Source organism: Pogona vitticeps, chromosome 1 (assembly GCF_051106095.1).
Source record: "Pogona vitticeps strain Pit_001003342236 chromosome 1, PviZW2.1, whole genome shotgun sequence".
Classification (NCBI taxonomy): domain Eukaryota; kingdom Metazoa; phylum Chordata; class Lepidosauria; order Squamata; family Agamidae; genus Pogona; species Pogona vitticeps.
Window position 1 is genome coordinate 74,116,447 of NC_135783.1, and position 18,083 is coordinate 74,134,529.

The 18,083-nt window shown below is 39.4% G+C and overlaps 1 protein-coding gene and 1 long non-coding RNA gene across 6 annotated transcripts in view; one reads left to right on the forward strand and one right to left on the reverse strand.

The window, feature by feature from the left end:
* Positions 1-18,083, reverse strand: part of PLEKHG1 (pleckstrin homology and RhoGEF domain containing G1) — a 164,259-nt gene that overhangs the window by 40,152 nt on the left and 106,024 nt on the right. For all 5 annotated transcript variants that reach the window (XM_020806764.3, XM_072995271.2, XM_078383260.1 and 2 more), the window contains 2 exons: positions 6,343-6,443; positions 1,271-1,340 (listed from right to left, as the gene is read on the reverse strand). In XM_020806764.3, coding sequence (XP_020662423.3) covers positions 1,271-1,340; positions 6,343-6,443 — 171 coding nt within the window. The remainder of the gene's footprint in view (positions 1-1,270; positions 1,341-6,342; positions 6,444-18,083) is intronic.
* On the forward strand, positions 6,330-16,841 carry LOC140705939 (uncharacterized). The gene is made up of 4 exons (XR_012085574.2): positions 6,330-6,437; positions 9,453-9,558; positions 13,672-13,829; positions 16,114-16,841. It is a non-coding gene; the product is annotated as an uncharacterized LOC140705939 (long non-coding RNA).

Below are 18,083 nucleotides of genomic sequence, written 5' to 3' on the forward strand. Positions count from 1 at the left end.
TTAATTTTGCATTTCCACTTTAATCTAAATAGGCACTAAATAATGGCATTAATTGTATTTTTCCGTGTATAAAATGACACTTTTCCTAAAATAATTAGAGGAAAAATTGAGTGTCGTTTTATACACGGAAGGAAGCAGTCATGCACTTGGGCGCCTCTTGCTGCCGCCGCCACTGCTGCCAAATTGCCACTTCCAGAGCTCACGGCTTGTCCCCTCCGGTGACCCCGAGGCAGCAGGAGGAGGAGGAGGAGGCAGAGGCGAAGGAGCATTCACACCCACTTGAGTGCCTCTTGCTGCTGTCTCCCCTGCCTCCCCGATCACCATCTCCAGTAGGACTGATGGGCTCAGCTCATGTCGGCGGCGTCTTGTCCCCCCCCCCCCCCCGGTGGCAGAGGCAACAGGCAGAGGCAAACAAGCACTCATGCATGCTTGGGTGCCTCTTCCTGTTGCCACCACCAGATCATCTCCTTAGGGCAGGGGACAAGGCAGCAACGTGAGCTGGAGGTGAGCCCCAGCAGTCGCACTGGAAGAGGTAATCGGGCGGGCAGCGGAGGCAGCAGCAGGAGGAGGAGATGGAAGTGGAGGAGAAGTTGCCCATTAACTGCTCCTCCACCTCCATCAAGAGTCAAAATTAGGGGGTCATTTTATACAGTGGAGGGTTGTGTACATGGAAAAATACGGTACATTAAAACTATTTTAGGAAAGAAATCGATTACATATGCGGCAATTTATTCAAATGACTGCCGTATCTAAAATAAGAACAGACTAGAATAAGCCTTCATTTAAATAAATGAATTACACGTGTTTTTCTTCAATCAAATATAGCTATCATTTCAACTACGATAAGGCTATAGTTCTATTTTTAGGAGCTGAGTCCCTAAATGACACTTACTTTTATGTAGACATGTACAGGATTACACTCTAAAAGAGTCTAGCAAACAATGTAGAGAGTTACAACAGAATTCCAAAAATGTGTGCATTTGATAGTTCAGATAAGTACTATAAGAAGGCAAAATTAAATGAGGTAAAAAGAACTTGGCCTGTACTTATCAAGTTCCTGGTTATTTCAGGACTACTGAGGGGTGAAAGAAACAATTTCATTATCCATACAAGTGTTTTTCAAAAAGGCTTTTGAAGCTTCATTTGTATCACATCATTTACCCACTATAGGCATTTGGGAACTGACGTAATCTGCTGAATGTTTTTCATACAAAGAGGCTGCAATACGTAGGGCTAAGATTAATATCAACAGGAAAGTAATATCACTTACCTTAGAAACAAAACATTCAGCTATAGCGACAGGATCGTTTTCACAGTTTTCCAAGTCTTGCAAAAGTTCACTAGTTCATATCAATAAAAAAGGAAAAATCAAAATTATTATTTTTAACACTCCAATTCCATCACATATTGCTAACAATCAAACACTGCACTTTATAAGTAAATTAGAAAAGATGCATTGTAGGGCTTAACATTTCATATTTCAGCTTTTTCTTATTTTTCTACAATTCTCTCTCCTTCTCTCCATCCTACTTAAAAAGGAATCTGTTCAGTGGTGTAGCAGCAGTACATTTCCTCTTCTGCTACTATGGACTCTCTCTCTCTGCCCAACATGGCTACTCCATCCTCAGTTATGTGTGTGTGTGTGTGCGCGCACGCACGCACGCACGCACCTCCATCAGGCTGGAGGAGGTAAAGCAGGTTTTTCCAAACAAAAATATAGCAAGTAGGAAGAAAGAGAAAGCACGAAACAATTTCCTGCATTAGGCTAATATTTTAACAAATTTTGCCTTGCTAGATTTATAAACAAGCTTCCATGTGACAGATGTTTATTTAACTTTGATATACTGGTAAGCAAATAGATTTTGACATTGTTTCTACAAGAATAGGTACATTTAATTTTTTTGGACAAAACAGAGCAGGTACGGTAATTGACACCATAAGTCTAAGCATCACCGGTAATCACAACTGTCACAACTTTGTATTTGTTTTTTGTATTTTCTCTCAACAGGATTTTTGTTCATAACTTGTTGTATTTATTAGTTTATTTAACTTGTCTACTGCACCGATTAGTAATAAACAATACTCTGGGTGGTTTACATCCAGAGTGAAATCAAGGTAAAATAAAATGAATCATAAATGTAATATGAGACAAACACCACATATAATCAATAAAACAACTGTCAAAGAAATCAATAAAAAACCAAACAATGGTGAACAGGCAAGCAATCTAAGATAGTCATACTACATTAAGAGAAGATGCTCTCAAGACTTCGGTAAACAGCTTTGTTTTAAGCATCCTCCTAAAGGCTGTGAGGGAGGAAGTCAGGTGTAGCTCCACCGGAAGCCCATTCCAAAGGGATGGGGCCATGACAGAAAAGGCCCTATTCCTAGCTAATGACTTCCTGGCCTCCCTCAGTGTGGCAACCAAGAGGTACATAGCCTGAAAGGAATGGGTGGTGTGGGTGGATGTTTTTTTGGGAAAGTCACTCCAAGTGCTGAGGTCCCAAACTGATAGTTAAAATCCAATCCTGAGCATTTTGACCTAGAAATACCTCTGAGATCAGTGGGGTTTACTTATTGCCAAAGTGTGCCTCCAAAGCTGAATGTTTGCTTATACCAGAAGAAAATCCTATGGAAGAACTATCTGCCCTCCCACAGCAGCTCCTGAACACTCAAAAACCTGCTCAGGTAAACAGGGAAGTATATGGAGCCAGCTTTTTGGCATCCCTAAGGGAACCAGGGAGAGTGGATACATTCTGTGTCTTGTGAAAGCACACTGGATTTAGAACTAAACATGCCTATGCTTGTAACCTTCAGTCCAAAATAGGCATAGTAGACACAGCCGAGTTCCTCTTTCTCCTCAACGCCCAAGGTTTAGCTGCTGAAAAACCCAAGATGCTTTTTCACTGAGAGACTGAGATAGAGGTCTGTGGGGTCCAATATATTTTTCCTCACAAGCAGAAAAGCAACTGGAGAGTGGGTTTGGACAGGAAAACAGCCAGAAGAAGAAGGGGAAAAACAACAACAACAAAGCAGCCCTTTACTGACACACTGATCTTTTGTTCCTGGATCATACCTCTGAGACTTCTTTTCACTTAAAAGAGATACTTGTGACTTCTTTCATACTGTCAAGAGAAGCTTTTGTTAATTAACTCCAGGTGAGCATATAAACAGAAGATTTACATGCATTTATATGTGTCACACTGAGTTTTACCCATTTAACGTGACTGAAAGCATGTTTACTCAAAGGTGCCACTGAGTTCAACACAGCTTACTCCAAAATAGTTAGATATGTAGCCACGGAAAGTCTCCTACAACAAGCAAATTACTAGTTATTAGCTGGTACACGAATGATAGATAAGAGACCAGGGAATGCCCTCCCTCCTGCTGCTGCCATTCTTGCAGGGAAGGGAGAGCACATTTGTGGAGGCTGATGGAGAGGGAATGAGACTGTCTTTGAAGAATGTCTAGTGATTGCTAGGTTTCAGGCATAATTGTTCCAAGTCTCACTCAGCCTAAACTGTAGCAGGATTCTGGGAGTGGTGCCAGAACTGGATGCAGAGTAATCTGATTCCCCATTTTCCTCAGCATTAGTTGGGGCAGACATACAGCACAGACTTCAGCTGAGAAGCACTGTTGAGGCCCACTTTCTGGTGCCTCTGCAGCACCTTTAAATAGTTGTGGGGTATAGTGTAATTATAAGGAAGCATTTTTCTTATAGGCTCTTATTTTGTATCACTCTTCCTTTCCCAGTAGAATCAATCCATTATGAAGGGTTCAAAAAATGTATCCTTGTGTCCATGCTGTGCTAATTGTCCAAGTAAAAAATGAATATAGCAAGTAGCTTCACAGAATTAATATATTCCAGCTCTGACTTTCAACTCCTGAAACGTTTTTATGTGTTTGGACTGAGCCTTAAGAACTACCAGCTGCCAAAAACTAAAAAGGGAGGAAAAAATGTAATAAAAGTCCAATACTAGAAACCACTTGAGGGCAATTTAAATATAAATCTTGTGTTTACATGCTCACCTGGAATTATTTAACAAAAGCTTATCTTGATAATGTAACAGAAATTAAATGTAAATCAAAGTGCAAAAAAAATATCACTGTACAAAAATAGCTACTGTTGTCCACCAAGTATATAAAGTTAAAAAGAAGGGACACAATCACATGCCTGCCAACTGTGACTTGATGGAAGATGGGAGTTTATTATGCTGGCAGCATTTTGCACTAAATGGGGTTACACTCCCCCTAAGGGACAGGGTCCACAGCCTGGACCCCAGTCTAACTCTGGAAGCCCAGGTGGACTCGGTGGCCAGGGACGTCTTCCTTCATCTACGGAAATTGTACCAGCTACGGCCCTACCTGGACGAGTGGAGTCTCATGACAGTTACACACGCACTGGTAACATCTTGTATAGATTATTGCAATGTGCTCTACGTGAGGCTGCCTTTGAAAACGGTCCGGCGACTGCAACTGGTCCAGAATCGAGCTGCGCAGCTGGTGAGTGGTGGGGCCGCTAGGGAACACATCAAGCCGATTCTGTTTAAGTTACATTGGTTACCAGTTGATACCCGGGCCCAATTCAAAGTGCTTGTTTTGACATATAAAGCCCTAAATGGCTTGGGCCCTGGATACCTGAAGGACCACCTCCTTCCATATGAGCCTACCCGGCTGTTAAGATTTAGCCAGCGGGCCCTTTTGAAAGAGCTGTCCCTCAAGGAGGTAAGAGGGATGGCTTGTAGACAAAGGGCCTTTTCGACAGCTGCCACCAGATTATGGAATGCCCTCCCAAATGAAATTCATCTGGCGCCGACATTTATGACATTTCGGTGCCAGGTCAAAACCTTCCTGTTCCAGAAGGCTTTTAATTGAAATAACATCAACTGTGGGTCCTGATGGCAATTTTAATTGTATTTTAAGCATTTTTTATTGTATTTTAATTGAATTTTAATTGTTGTAAGCCACCCAGAGACCTTTGGGTAGAGTGGGCGGCATATAAGTTAAATAAATAAATAAATAAATAAATAAATAAATAAATAAATAAATAAATAAATAAATAAATAAATAAATAAATCACCGTAAGACCTTTGGTCTTCATCTTCCAGTCCACCACTCTTTAATTACATAGGCTAAATATGTATGTGGAGCATGGCAAAGAAACAGAGCTGCATTGTAGAGAATTAATCTTTGTTCTAGAAAGCTATTGTGAAAACCTTTATGTACAGTGGGGTCTTGACTTGAGAACTTAATCCGTATTGGAAGGCGGTTCTCAAGTCAAAAAGTCTGTAAGTCAAGTCTCCATTGACCTACAGTGCATTGAAAACCGATTAATCCCGTAACAGGCCGTTTTTGTTCCATTTTGGTTTTTTTTCTGGTCTGTAAGTCAAATCTCAGTCTGCAAGTCAAACCTAAATTTTGCAGCCAGAGAAGTCTGTAACTCAAAAGGTCTGTAAGTCAAGCCGTCTGTAAGTCAAGGGTCCACTGTAAATAGTTTGAGGAGCAAACAATGGAGCATGCCCACCTTTATACCATCTTCCTCTGGGCCACAAATTCTGAAGAGATGATCACTGGTTATTTGTGTTAATTTTTCACTATGTCCATTGTTTGATCACAAACAAGAAAAGTAGACAAATGGAAGGATCCTTGCAGCTTCAGGGAAAATAAACAAGATAAAAAGATGTGGAGCAGGCTTCACTGAAGAAATCCCAACCTCTTGGGTGAAAAGGTAATTTTATTTATTTATTTATTTATTTATTTATTTGATTTTTACCCCGCCCCTCTAGACCATGTCTACTCGGGTAAGACAATGTGCTTTTCCTGTTCGAATGTTTTGTGCAATTTTAATTTCTTACCATTGTGGTTATATTTATGGGAGTTGTAGCTCATAGTTTAAAGAGGGCACCAGGCCAGCCACCCCTGCCCAAGGTATACATTGGGTCTGGAGAAGGTAAATTGCTATCTTATCTTGGCAATAGCTTAGCCCTAGTCTTTTTCTCATTGTAGGAAAATATAATATGTGAAGGGTAGCCAGCTAATGCAACATAATCTTGTTCTTCAGCTGTCCTGTTTGTCCCAAGCCACATCCATCTATGAATGTTTGTTACAAAGCAGCATGCAAGCCTTTTTAGAGTAAGATGTCCAAGAAATGGTTGGTGAGAGTCATGATGACTGGCTCCGGGGGCCAAGCTAGAGGCATGTACCTATCTTATGCTTTCATTTGTTTTGCTGTCATACCACAGACATTTTAGAATGAAGTATTACCCTCCTATCTGTTGGGGGGGGGCAGGGGGAGAGAACAGTCATCATATATGGTTGTACTATAGCTGTTTGTTTACTTACCTATTGAAATGATAGATATCTTTTATGTTTCCAAACAAAGCAGATCGGTCCTCCGTTCCCAAAGAGAGCTTGGATTGGTCAGTGATGCAATCAAGGTAGTCCTATGAAATAAATTAAAAGGGTTCCTTAAACATGTTGTTCTTTTATTCTTCAGTAAATGGAACTATTTTTAGTCATGAAAGATGAGTCTTCTCACTAGATCAATTTCACTTTATATTACTGTAATCCCTTTAGTAGTTCTACCCTGAACAGTCCTCCTATTATAGAAGCTAACAATACTTATCTGTTCACCAACACCATAGAAATAAACCCAAAGACTGAATGCTTCTTTTTGCTGCTCAGACTGTACACTGTATGTTTTCCAAGCTGCAGATGTATTCAGATTTCATCCACAGTGACAGCTTAATGTTCTCCATTAGTTATTCAATAAGTTCAATGACATATTCGTATGAGTTCCACCCACCCACCCCTAGTATTCTTAATACATCTGAATTTCATATAGATAGTATAAACAGAAGCTTGTAAAAAGATATGGCCATGTTACAAAGCTATTGAAAAAGCATTTTTAAATTTCCAAAACACCGTGTAATATAAACATCACAGTTGCTGGTTTGTAAAGAATAGAGATTCTTTTGTTTTGAGTTGCCCATCTGGTATAATGACAAGGAGTTTCGTGTGCAATACTGTGATGCAGTACCAGAAATACTTATTCACATGTGGGACAGTTATGCAGAGTACAGTTTAGGCCACATGAATTATAAATGAAGGTAGCTTCAGAAAAGGCTTTAATAACAACCATCAACTTCACAGAATTGCAGAGCTGGTAGGGACTCTCTGGATCATCAGGTCTAGCCCCTCTCAAGAAGGCAAGTGAGGAATTTAACTCTCAACCTCCAGTTCCACAGCCAGATACCTCAACCACTGAGCTACAGTAAGAAAAAGACAGAAGCAGCAGTAGAAAAACAAGTGAAGATTTCAAATGGATGATCATAATGTCTGAAGCCTTTGTAAAATTAAGTGAATGAGGCAGGAGAATAATATGACAGCAGACTCCTCTGAAACTACTTTTATCTGGAAAGCACTACTATGGCTCAGTGGGTTTTGGTTACCATGCACACGGATTATCTCTTGTGCTGGGAAACTATTATGTTCCTGCAAAAGAACTGCTGTACACTGACAATCTCTTTGGAATTCAAATTAGAGTGCAAATTCAGTCCATCATACACACTCTAAAAATGTCAGGTGAAGAATGGAAGTGTAAGCCATTACTGATCTTTTTGCCACTTTGTTCTCCTCTTGCTTCTTTTTCATTCATGTCAGAAGCAATCCTATGGTACTGCCAGATTGGAAGGATCAGACAACAGAATGTTGTCACTGTGTGGGGGACACACAATCTAGAACTCCTTATAAACTTACAAGGAAACACCTTGGTTTCTGGAAAACCACACCAAAGACTCTGCTCTAACAGAATGGAAATACAGGGGTTTCCCCCCCTTGCATTGCCTTCTGATTGCCCATAACACCCAGCAACGAGGTTCTGCTTTTAGCATGCAATAGTCATATACTGTACACACAACTCAGATTTTCATACTAAATATTAATTCATTGTCTGTCAATCTCCATGTCTTCCATCAAGTCTGCTGTGCCATCATCTCCTATAAATTCTACTTGCTATGGATCCACTCAACATTTTGGCAGGTTAATAGCTTCTGCCAGGAATCAGCTATTGTTTATTATACTCAGCAGTATTATTGTATTTATTTTTCAGCTATGGATGGAATTATTATTTTGTTTGCGTTACTTCCAACAATAATACTGAATTTTTCATGTCCTTAAACCTTACCATAATCAGCAAGTCTCTAATCTTTTACCTCATTTCATAGTGGGGCCCATACTGGGATCACTCTTTGATGAGTGATTGGTAGAATGTAAGATACAAAAGGTTGAGAACCACCAGCCTAAACAATGAAATTCCAGTCTTATTGAGAGCTGGTCACAGGTGTAATCACAAAATGATTAATTACTATGAGGAGCATGCACATTTACACAGTGGCTACCATGCCACACATAGGCCTAGGGGGCACAGGAACACAAAACAGAGAGGGGATGAGATGCCAGAGCAGGTTAGTATTTGTATCTACAAGCACAGCGAAGGAGATCTAAAATATATTACCTGTTAGGAATCTACCTGTTTTACATAAGGCTGTGCATAACTTGATTTCTCATTAGCTGAACAACAGGCTCCAGTGAGAAATACTATGCTTAAGCAAGCATTAAATGAGAATAAAATTACACAGCTGTTGCTAGACCTTTGTGATTTATTCACATATAAAAATTTGTCCCTTTAGGTTGCCATCAACAGGTGCTGATGTGAACCAGTGCACTGGACAACTATTTAACATAGGAAAATACATAGTGTATCTCTAAAACATTTCTAAAGAAACTGTGGAGAAAAGAAAACAATAATGTAAGAGTGAGAACAGCTGGAATCACATTAATAAAACCCCAACACAATCCCTAGCTTGAGGGTTTAGACAACACACAGTGGCAATCTACCAATGGCAACAGCACTAAATTCAAGGAATTCAGGGAAATGTCAGCAAGACATTCCAAAACCCACAAAATACTGGGATTGAGAACAGCAGAAAAAGATGTTCATCAAGAAAAGATGAGCGGGGGAGGAAGGATTTGGATGCTGAACCACATACATCTGTGTTCTGATGTTTTCTAACAGCAGTATTCTCTTGGTGAATGAACAGTCATTCAAGCCTTAAGCAGTTATAAGAAACACAAAGTTGTCATAACAAATAGCTGCTCTTTGACTCATTCATTTCTGTCTCTTGACTGTTGGGGGACCCTCTGGAAGAAAATGAGATGTGGTATAGAGAGGGTTGCAAACAGACAAGGGCAACAGCTTTCAAGAATTTAGTGCAGTGTGGTTTTCTGCTAAGGCAGTCGCAAGGGAATGCAGTCTTGCATGTTTTAAGAAGGTTTATTGCTAGCTGCCTTTAAGCATATCTGCCCCATTAAAATATACTTTAATTGAATAATTGTTTGACTTTTACTACCATATAAAAGTATCAAATATTCATTGGACCTTTTTATTACAGGATAATAAAAACAATCACTGTTGCTGAAGTAAAAGGAAGTAACAAGGTACATGGACACATCTCATGCTTTCAGGTGCTACAACCAATAGGTTTAAGAAGAAAACAGGTAGGTACATGGTTAAAGCCTAAAACCAGTGGCCTTCATGTGTTGAAACAATCCACACAAGGAGGATTTGTGTATGTTGCCATTCTTCTCTACACACTGCACAAATCAGGTTTGGTTTTAAGATGCAAGCCCACAAGAGATGGATTTGGCTCACATCTGTGGCAGACCTCCCAGCATGAGTTTTTTCCTCAGGCCTTTGTTCCAAGGGAAAGAGGCTGGCCCACAACCGCATTGCCCTCTTCTTGAATGAACTCCAAAGCTGCCACAAATTCAAAGCAGATTTCCTCCTGGCCTTCTGGCTTCTCATCTATCCCCCAGAAGTGGTGCCATCCAAGGCCTGGACACTTGCATTTTAAAAATAATTTATTCTTATTACCTATTTGAATGTTAGGAAAGCAATTTGCTGTCATCACTTGTTATCATATATAAAAACTACTGCAAGACATGTTACATTGCTCTTTTTTAATGTTCTATTGCTTTTAAAAAAAGATATTTGGATTTCTAACAAAATGGCATAAAACTTGAAGTTCCATCAAAATGCCCCTAAAATGGCCAAAATTCCTTTAAAAGCAACTTTTAAAGAAACTAGAAAACACCCGTCATTAAACTACATTCACTGCATTAATTTTGAAATATAACTTCAATACGCGCCTTGTTACGAAAGGAAGCTCACTTAAGGTTAACACAGTAACTGTGATTCTCTACAAAATGGTTCATTACAGGAGACCACAGTAGTGTCACTGCACCTCTGCATCTCTACTCCAAGAGTTCCTGCCCAATTATTTTTTAGACATATGCCTTCTGTCTTCCCAAAGAATGTGTAAATGTTGTCCAAATTAATCATTATGTGTAACCTAAAACAGAAAACTGATTTCCAGTTAGGAACAATGTGACCCTGTTTAAGTGCAATTTCATATCCACCCACTGAAGACATGTATTAACAAAACTCCATGACATCTTCTGCATAGTCTCCTGCATGCATGACCTGAACTTCTACTTTCTATTCCACCCCCATTACCTTATGACCTCATCTCTAAAGTCTGTTCTTCTAAAATATGCTTGCATATTAAGTCATTTTACAACAATGTCCCCAGGGCTTCCTGAAACTGTGGGTGACCTTTTGTTTTCACTCACAAGCAGCCTTGCAACAGAGACTTAAGAAGATTCATGAAGCAGAAGGGATTGCTGCACACAGAGCAATCTGGGTCAAAAGACTGAAAGAGTGAGAGAGAGAGAAAGAAAGAAAGAGAGAAAGAAAGAAAGAAAGAAAGAAAGAAAGAAAGAAAGAAAGAAAGAAAGAAAGAAAGAAAGAAAGAAAGAAAGAAAGAAAGAAAGAAAGAAAGAAAGAAAGAAAGAAAGAGAAAGAAATTGTGTCCTTTAAAAGTAATTTATAATGCACAAAATAATTTATAATTCAGTTAAAGGATGGCTTAAGGTATGGAAAAAAGACACTGAAAGTCAGACTAATTGCTAACAGTTTTGTGTTTTGGCAGGTTCTAGTAACCTAGCCATTCATGGTAAATTCCTACTTTTGAGTAGCAGAATTACAGTCAGACACCGGCTGCTTTTTCTTGGGGAGAAAAACAAAGACCCACAACATTCAAAGGAGATTAATGACATTCACAGTTTTTGATGAATCTTAGTCATTAGGGGAAGGTTGGGAGCCTACACTTCAGCTCTTGCTTGCCCTATTTCTTATCTCCACTTCTAATTAGCATTAAATAATTTGCCTCTTGCTTTGACCTTCAGATGTTTGGAAGGAGGAGAAATATTTTAAAATGTTGAAACACTTTCCGTTTTACAAATGTTTTGGTCTTGCTTTGTTGTTAACTAGACTGAGTGTCCTGTTCATAGGAAGGCAGTATACAAATCGAAAGGCAGGTGAGCAGGACTGGGAAGGTAGATGCAAGAACCAAAGAAACTGTGCAGGAGTGAATCAACCCATCAACAGCCGCTTTTTCACTGAATTCCCCACTACTTCTCCAAAGTCTCTTTCTTAGTGAATATTAGTTTTGCTGCTCATCAGTGTATATTTCACCCTATGGAAAATGTGGAAGAGACAGGGAAATGGCGAAGGAAATTGCCGGTCCTGTCAAAAAGGAAAAGGGAGATTTTGTGCCCATTTTATGGAGTGCCAGAAGACTAGAAGTAGGAATGAGCAAGGTGGTGGAAATAGTTAATGAAATTATATGGTTATAGAAAAATGGCAGAAGTAATTATGTGTTTACTGAATGATGTGCAAGGCGCAGCAACTGGAGATAAATACAAAACTTAAAGAAAGTGCAGGAACAAATAAAAATGATTAAATCAGCATTAACAAAATGTGCATAAAATTATAGAGAAAAGAAAGACAGTAAACATGGATGTTAACGAGAAAGAAATATTTTTTAAACACAGTATAACTGTGATCTTAAAAACCTGAGCTAGAATTAATTAGCTTTGTATTGTAGAATATTTGTCTGTTTTTATCTAGATGTAACAGGCATGTTTTGAATAAGACAAATTATCTAAGTGGAAGACAAAATACACTACAGTAGCTAACTTTTAAAAAATGGTCAGAATCCTATTAACAATTGTGGTGCATAACTTTTCAGGTGGAACTAGAAAATATGTTTAGCACATTTTGAGAAGAGGGCTCCCACCAATTAGTGAAAATATTTATCAGAGCTTGTGATTCTCCTCACCTAGGTATCTTCCATTTAGATTACTTTAATTTTTGACTAGTCATTAAAAGATAGACACATGCTTAATTTGAAAGTCTGATTGCTGAGGTACATCTTGGAGAAGATCCCTTTGTGGGAGGGAAGATTAAATAATTGGAGAGAACAGGGAATATACGGTCTCATTAATATTTAGTTTGACTCTATGAAAAAAGCACCACAGGAACAGTGGAGAGGGAACATCAATTATCTATAGTTTAATCCCTTCACTACAGCTGTCTCATTCAAGGAATTGCACTTGCAGTGGAAAGACTCTTAATCAAATGAGTTTGATAGAGGTAGGAATGGCTCAGCCAATATGCCAAAACAGTCAGGTAACTGTGGCTGTAAATATAATTATACAAGCAACAACAAGTTTGCAACAAAGAAAATTCAGATGGGTTCAATAGCTTTATCCCCAGTCTTCTAACATACACAAACATCTATTTATACTCTTCTGTAAAACAGCAGTTCCATTCATTTATGCAGCAGGGATAAATACTGTAGAAAAAATCCAGGTTTTCTGTATATTGGCCCTGGCATTCTTTTCTCTTCCTTTTTAATATAATAACCAGAGATTTCTAAAACCTGAAGTAGATTAACTCTCACCCTTTTGTCTATGTTGATTTGCACTCATAATAGTGAATGGTGCTTGCTATTCAATCAACAGACAGCCTGGTTGAGCAATCCATTCATTGCCACAAGAGCAACAAGTACAATAGCATTAATCTTCTCTGCAGTTCTATAGCTTAGTATAGCAGGATTGCCAGCAAGCCCTCCTTTGCACAGAAAAAAAAAGATTAACAGCAGCTCTGCAGAGTATTCATTTATTTTACTGAAGAATTATGTAGCAAATTGTGTTCCTCGGTCTCACCTAGTTTTCAGGATCAGCTTTGAGCTGATAAAGACAATCTGAAATGTTCTCCACATTATCAGGATTAAGGCACCAACTGGCACAGATACTGCCTTTAGACTGTTATTGTCTGCCAGGGGAAAAAAGGTGATACACATCCAGCTTAGCTGGGGTAATGCACCTTTCTACCAAGGAAGAATCTGAAATAAATCTAGTAAAATAAATCTAGAGAAATAAATCTAGTGAGAAGCCGCCACCCTCCTTCCTACCTTACGGCTGCACAGAGCCTGGAGCGATGCTCCAAGGATGTGCCCCCTTTCAGAGAGCAGCACACTGACTTGAAAAGATGCTATTTCAATTATCATCAAGTGCAACTGTGAAAGAAAGCTGGGATCTGTAGAGTGAGAAGCTACCATGAGGCTTGGACTAAAGTGTTGTCACGTACAGATAACCACAGCTCTACCTTTTGCTTCCGTCTGCTCATTTCAGGGATATTGGAGAACTTCTGAAACAGACTTCAAAAATGTTGCTTCTGACTGTCTTAACATCTTGCTTTTACAGTTGCTATGCAGATGATATGGTGGATTTTCTTCAATTGCAAGCATTTGAATAAGTTAACAATCAAGGGAAGAAACTGATGGAGCATGTTGTTCTATTTTGCAATTGATATGCTGATGTTTGCACACTAATTACTGTTCCTCTACTGGTCACTCTACCAGGTCAGTCTTTCTCAATCTATATTCAATTTTTTTAAGTATGTAGGTGTGATTATTTATTTTTGATCTGGTTGGCTTTGCTTTGAGGGAATGAAAGACTAGCTATAGTTTTTGTGGACAGTGAGGGTCAACAAACTAAAGCTTAATTCAGATAAGACAAAGACACTGTGGGATAAAGAAATTAACTGAACTGGACTGCTGCTCAGAAATCAGTCCTGGAAGGGAATGTATTTGGCCAGGGAAATGAAATGTACTGTATGTGGAAGCACAGATGAGTGGTCGCTAAGATTGTAGTTTACCAACTATGGCTAGTGCCCCAACTGATATGTTATCCGGAACAGACCAGTTCAGCCTTGTTCAGCCATTCCACAATAATCCCAAAGTTTAGCTACTATATAATGTTATTTATATGAACCCACCTTTAAAGCAGGTTTAGAAACTTCAATTGCTCCAAAATCCAAATGCTAAAGTACTGGTGAGGGCTAAGAGCTGCACCGGCTGCAGTGGTTTTATAGGCCTATTTTAAGGTGCTTCTATTGGTCTATATGTCTTTACATTCATTTACATTTATATTCCACATTTCCTCCAATGAGCTCAAGGCAGCATACAGTATTTCACTTTCCTTCCCACTCTGTGTTCACTACAACCCTATGAGATAGATGAGGTTGAAAAGTGTTGACTGACCCAAGGTATTTGACTAATTTTCATGGCCAAGTGGAAATCTGAACCCTGGTCTCCTGAGTTTTAGTCTAAAACTCTTAACCACTATACACACTAGTTCTCACTAAATCTAATTCAGCAAGTTGAACAAGTTATCTGAAGAGGCCACCTTTACCGGTGTCAGCTTAAGCATGCTTTAAAATCAGCCTCAAATGCTCTTCTTGTGTGCTCTCTGGCGTAATCCATTAGGCTGGTGGACACCAAGGAGGAACCTTTTCAAGACTGAAATTTCCCTCCTAGCAGGGTGTACAGTATATGGCTCCTTTGTTACAGGCCTTCGTGTGGGCATCACAATTTAATTTATTTCAACTTACTTTGCCTTGAAAAGAAACTGTACCTCAGTTGGTTTAAATTTTCTTAATGGTTTTATAAGCTCAGCTGGTTCTCAATCATGAGTTTTTGGTTGGTATATCCTGTGGTTTATGATCTAATACCTGAAAACCTGCACAACCAGAATAACACCATCAGCCTCGGCAAATCACCACTGATAAAACCGTTAGTTTTATGATTGGTATATCTCTTGATTTTATGATATAATGGCTAAAATTCTGTTGCACAGCCCTGTGTGAGCAAGTGGAATGATGTCAATATCAGTAGAAAACAGCTGCTGATGAAAGGCTCCTCTGGCAATTTTGGACTGCAGGGGACACAATATGCCTTTACCAGTGGTGCCAATTTTTGGTAATTCGAGACTTCCCCACAGTCCATGGCCCCCAATGGCTTCCTGATGACAAAAGGGTTTCCACAGGAGGGGAAGGAATGAAAATACTTTATTTTTCAACATCACCGCAGCTATTTACACTCATCAGCCTCATGTGGCATAACTCACAGAATGAGATGCCAGCCGATATATTTATGTTTGTTTGAGGTCACTGTATTTTAACTTTTTACAGAAGCCACCTATTAAAAGCACTAGCCCTAAAAGTGACCTATCAGTGTTTCAAAAAGGGAGAGTAACAACCACAACTGTGATTACATTGTACTCATTGACAGCATACCACTGACAGTGGTATGAAGTCCAGTATGACTTGTCCCCTGGCCACAAAAAGAGTGCCAAGTCAACTTCTGAGGAGGAAGAAATCTTAAACAAAAGGTGTTCCAAGAAAATCCAGAAGTAGTATGATGAATGGAAAAAGAATGCTAAGATCAGCAGTCTGCCTGAGGAACAGTTCCAGCAAGGAAAGCTACTTGCTTGCATTGCCTTCAGGCCTGGACAGTGTAGTCAAGTGGACACCTACTGTATATTCTGGACGGCAAGGAACTAGAATTCTACCTAACAAGGGTTATACTTTGTTAGATGCTGTTAACAAGTCTCACTTGTTAATAGGTTTAGAAACCAACCTCTTCAAAAGGCTGGTGTTCAAAATCTTGATTAAGAGTAAATCATGTTATGGTTGACACCAGGCAGAGAGGAAGAAAGTGAAGGGTAAGGAGTTGTGTTTTTTTTATTTAAAAAAAAGCTATCATTAAAAGTAATAAGAAAGATGAGACACAGTTAATGGATATGGGTTAAATGAAACACTAGACCTTGTACCTATTAGCCTATGTTTTTCTCTCTCTCCTGCAGGCTTCTTATAACTCTGTCAGCAAGTGTTTTTGAGCCCATTTGCTCCTGAGTAGCTGTAATACCTACCCTTGCAAATGCTATAATGGCCTGCGGCTCGAAAAGTCATCATTATTCAAGCATACACCTAGCCTTTTGAATTGTGTTTGCGTTTGAAGAAAAAAAAAGTGAGCCGGGTGACAGAATTTCACAGCCACAATAGCAGCCTTTCCTTTTCCAAGTGATACAAAACAAAATACTTTAATCATACCATGGAAAGTGCCACCATAGTTATAATTAACTATTGAGCTATTATATCAGCTCAACTTCATAAAGCTCTGCATGTTCATAACTGCCTACCTAGGTGGCCAAGTAAAGCTGTTTCTCACAACATTAAATCAACTGCTGCAGGGCAGTCTCAATTGCCTTAAATCTTGATTGCTCCTGAGACTATTTAACTGGAATAGAGCTACCTACATTTTTTAAAAAAAAAAACCTTAATACAATTATTCACTCCAAATGCTACAAGGCATGCAAAAAGGCAGGAGCTTCTTGATGCGGGTGGGGTGACCAAAGCATCAGAAAAAAGAAGTTATGATTAATCACCAGAAGCAGGGAGACAGCTCTCTTTCCTGCACCAGAATCATTGGAAGCAAATGTTAGAGTCCTCTCCCCAATCTAAAATATGTGGGGTTTTTTTTAAAAAAAAAAAATACTCTGCCAAAATAATGCAAACAAACAAGAAAACAAAATACCTGCAACAAAAAAGGCAGAAACCACAATAACAACAACAGCAGATTCCAAAATCTAAGCATAAACTTCAATGAAAGATGACCAAATGTTCTGGTAAGTACATGCAGGCGCCATCTATATGCTATATGCTCAAGAGTAGACTTTGTCTAAAAGGGTGAGATAGAAATCAAATAAATAAATAAATAAATAAATAAATAAATAAATAAATAAATAAATGAATGAATGAATGAATGAATGAATAAATAAATAAATAAATAAATGGTGAAAAGAGCTGCAAGGTCCTAAATCCATTTACTGATAGAAGGTGAGCATTTATGCTTCTACTGTGGCAGTACCGGCATTGACAATTTGTCTGTGTTGACTACTGGTCTCAAAGAACCAGGTAGATAATTTAACAAATGTGTTCATCTGTAGAATTCAAAGATTATTCTAGTACAGTGGTGCCTCGTATAACGAGTGCCCCGGTTAACAATGAATCCGCATAGCGATGGCAAAAAAGCAATTGCTTTTGCGATCGCATTGCGATGTTGCCTATGGGGAAAAAATCGCTTTGCGATGTCTTCCCCATAGGCCCCATTTTCTCCCAGCTGAGCGGCAGGAGCCTCCAAAGGACCGCTCCCACCGCTCAGCTGGGGGGAAATGATGGCAGTAGCCTCGGAAGGACCCTTCCGAAGGGTTGTTCCAAGGCCACCGCCGGGATTCCCCTTCGGAGGGGGCATTTTCCCCGAGCTGAGCGGGAGCCCCGCCGCTCAGCTGGGGGAAAATGCCGGCGGTAGCCTCGGAAGGACCCTTCCGAAGGGTCGTTCCAAGGCCACCACCGGGATTCCCCTTCTCTTACTTTGGGTGGATGCTTGCTAAATACTGGGCATAATGAAGAATCTGAGTGTTCCTAAATATTTGCAAGTACTCAGATTCACAAGTCTGAGAAATTCTTAATGCTCATGTCTATGATGGTGTTCCTTTGCCTTCTTCTTGCTCTTTTTCTTACCTTTTCTTTTAGACTATCTGTGGTCTATGTGCTGGTCTCTTCTACCCAGTGGTCTCTCAGACTTCCACTCTTCTTGCTCTTCTTACCTAACTTATCATAAAGCAGGACATTCTCTCTCACTCTCTCTCACTCTCTCTCACTCTCCTAACAGTTGGAAGAGTTCACTGCCCTGTGTGAGGCCCTCTGAGGAACTGAACATTCAAGTCTTATCTCCAGCTTTCTCTTTGGTCATGAGTGACTGAATATTAGAGAA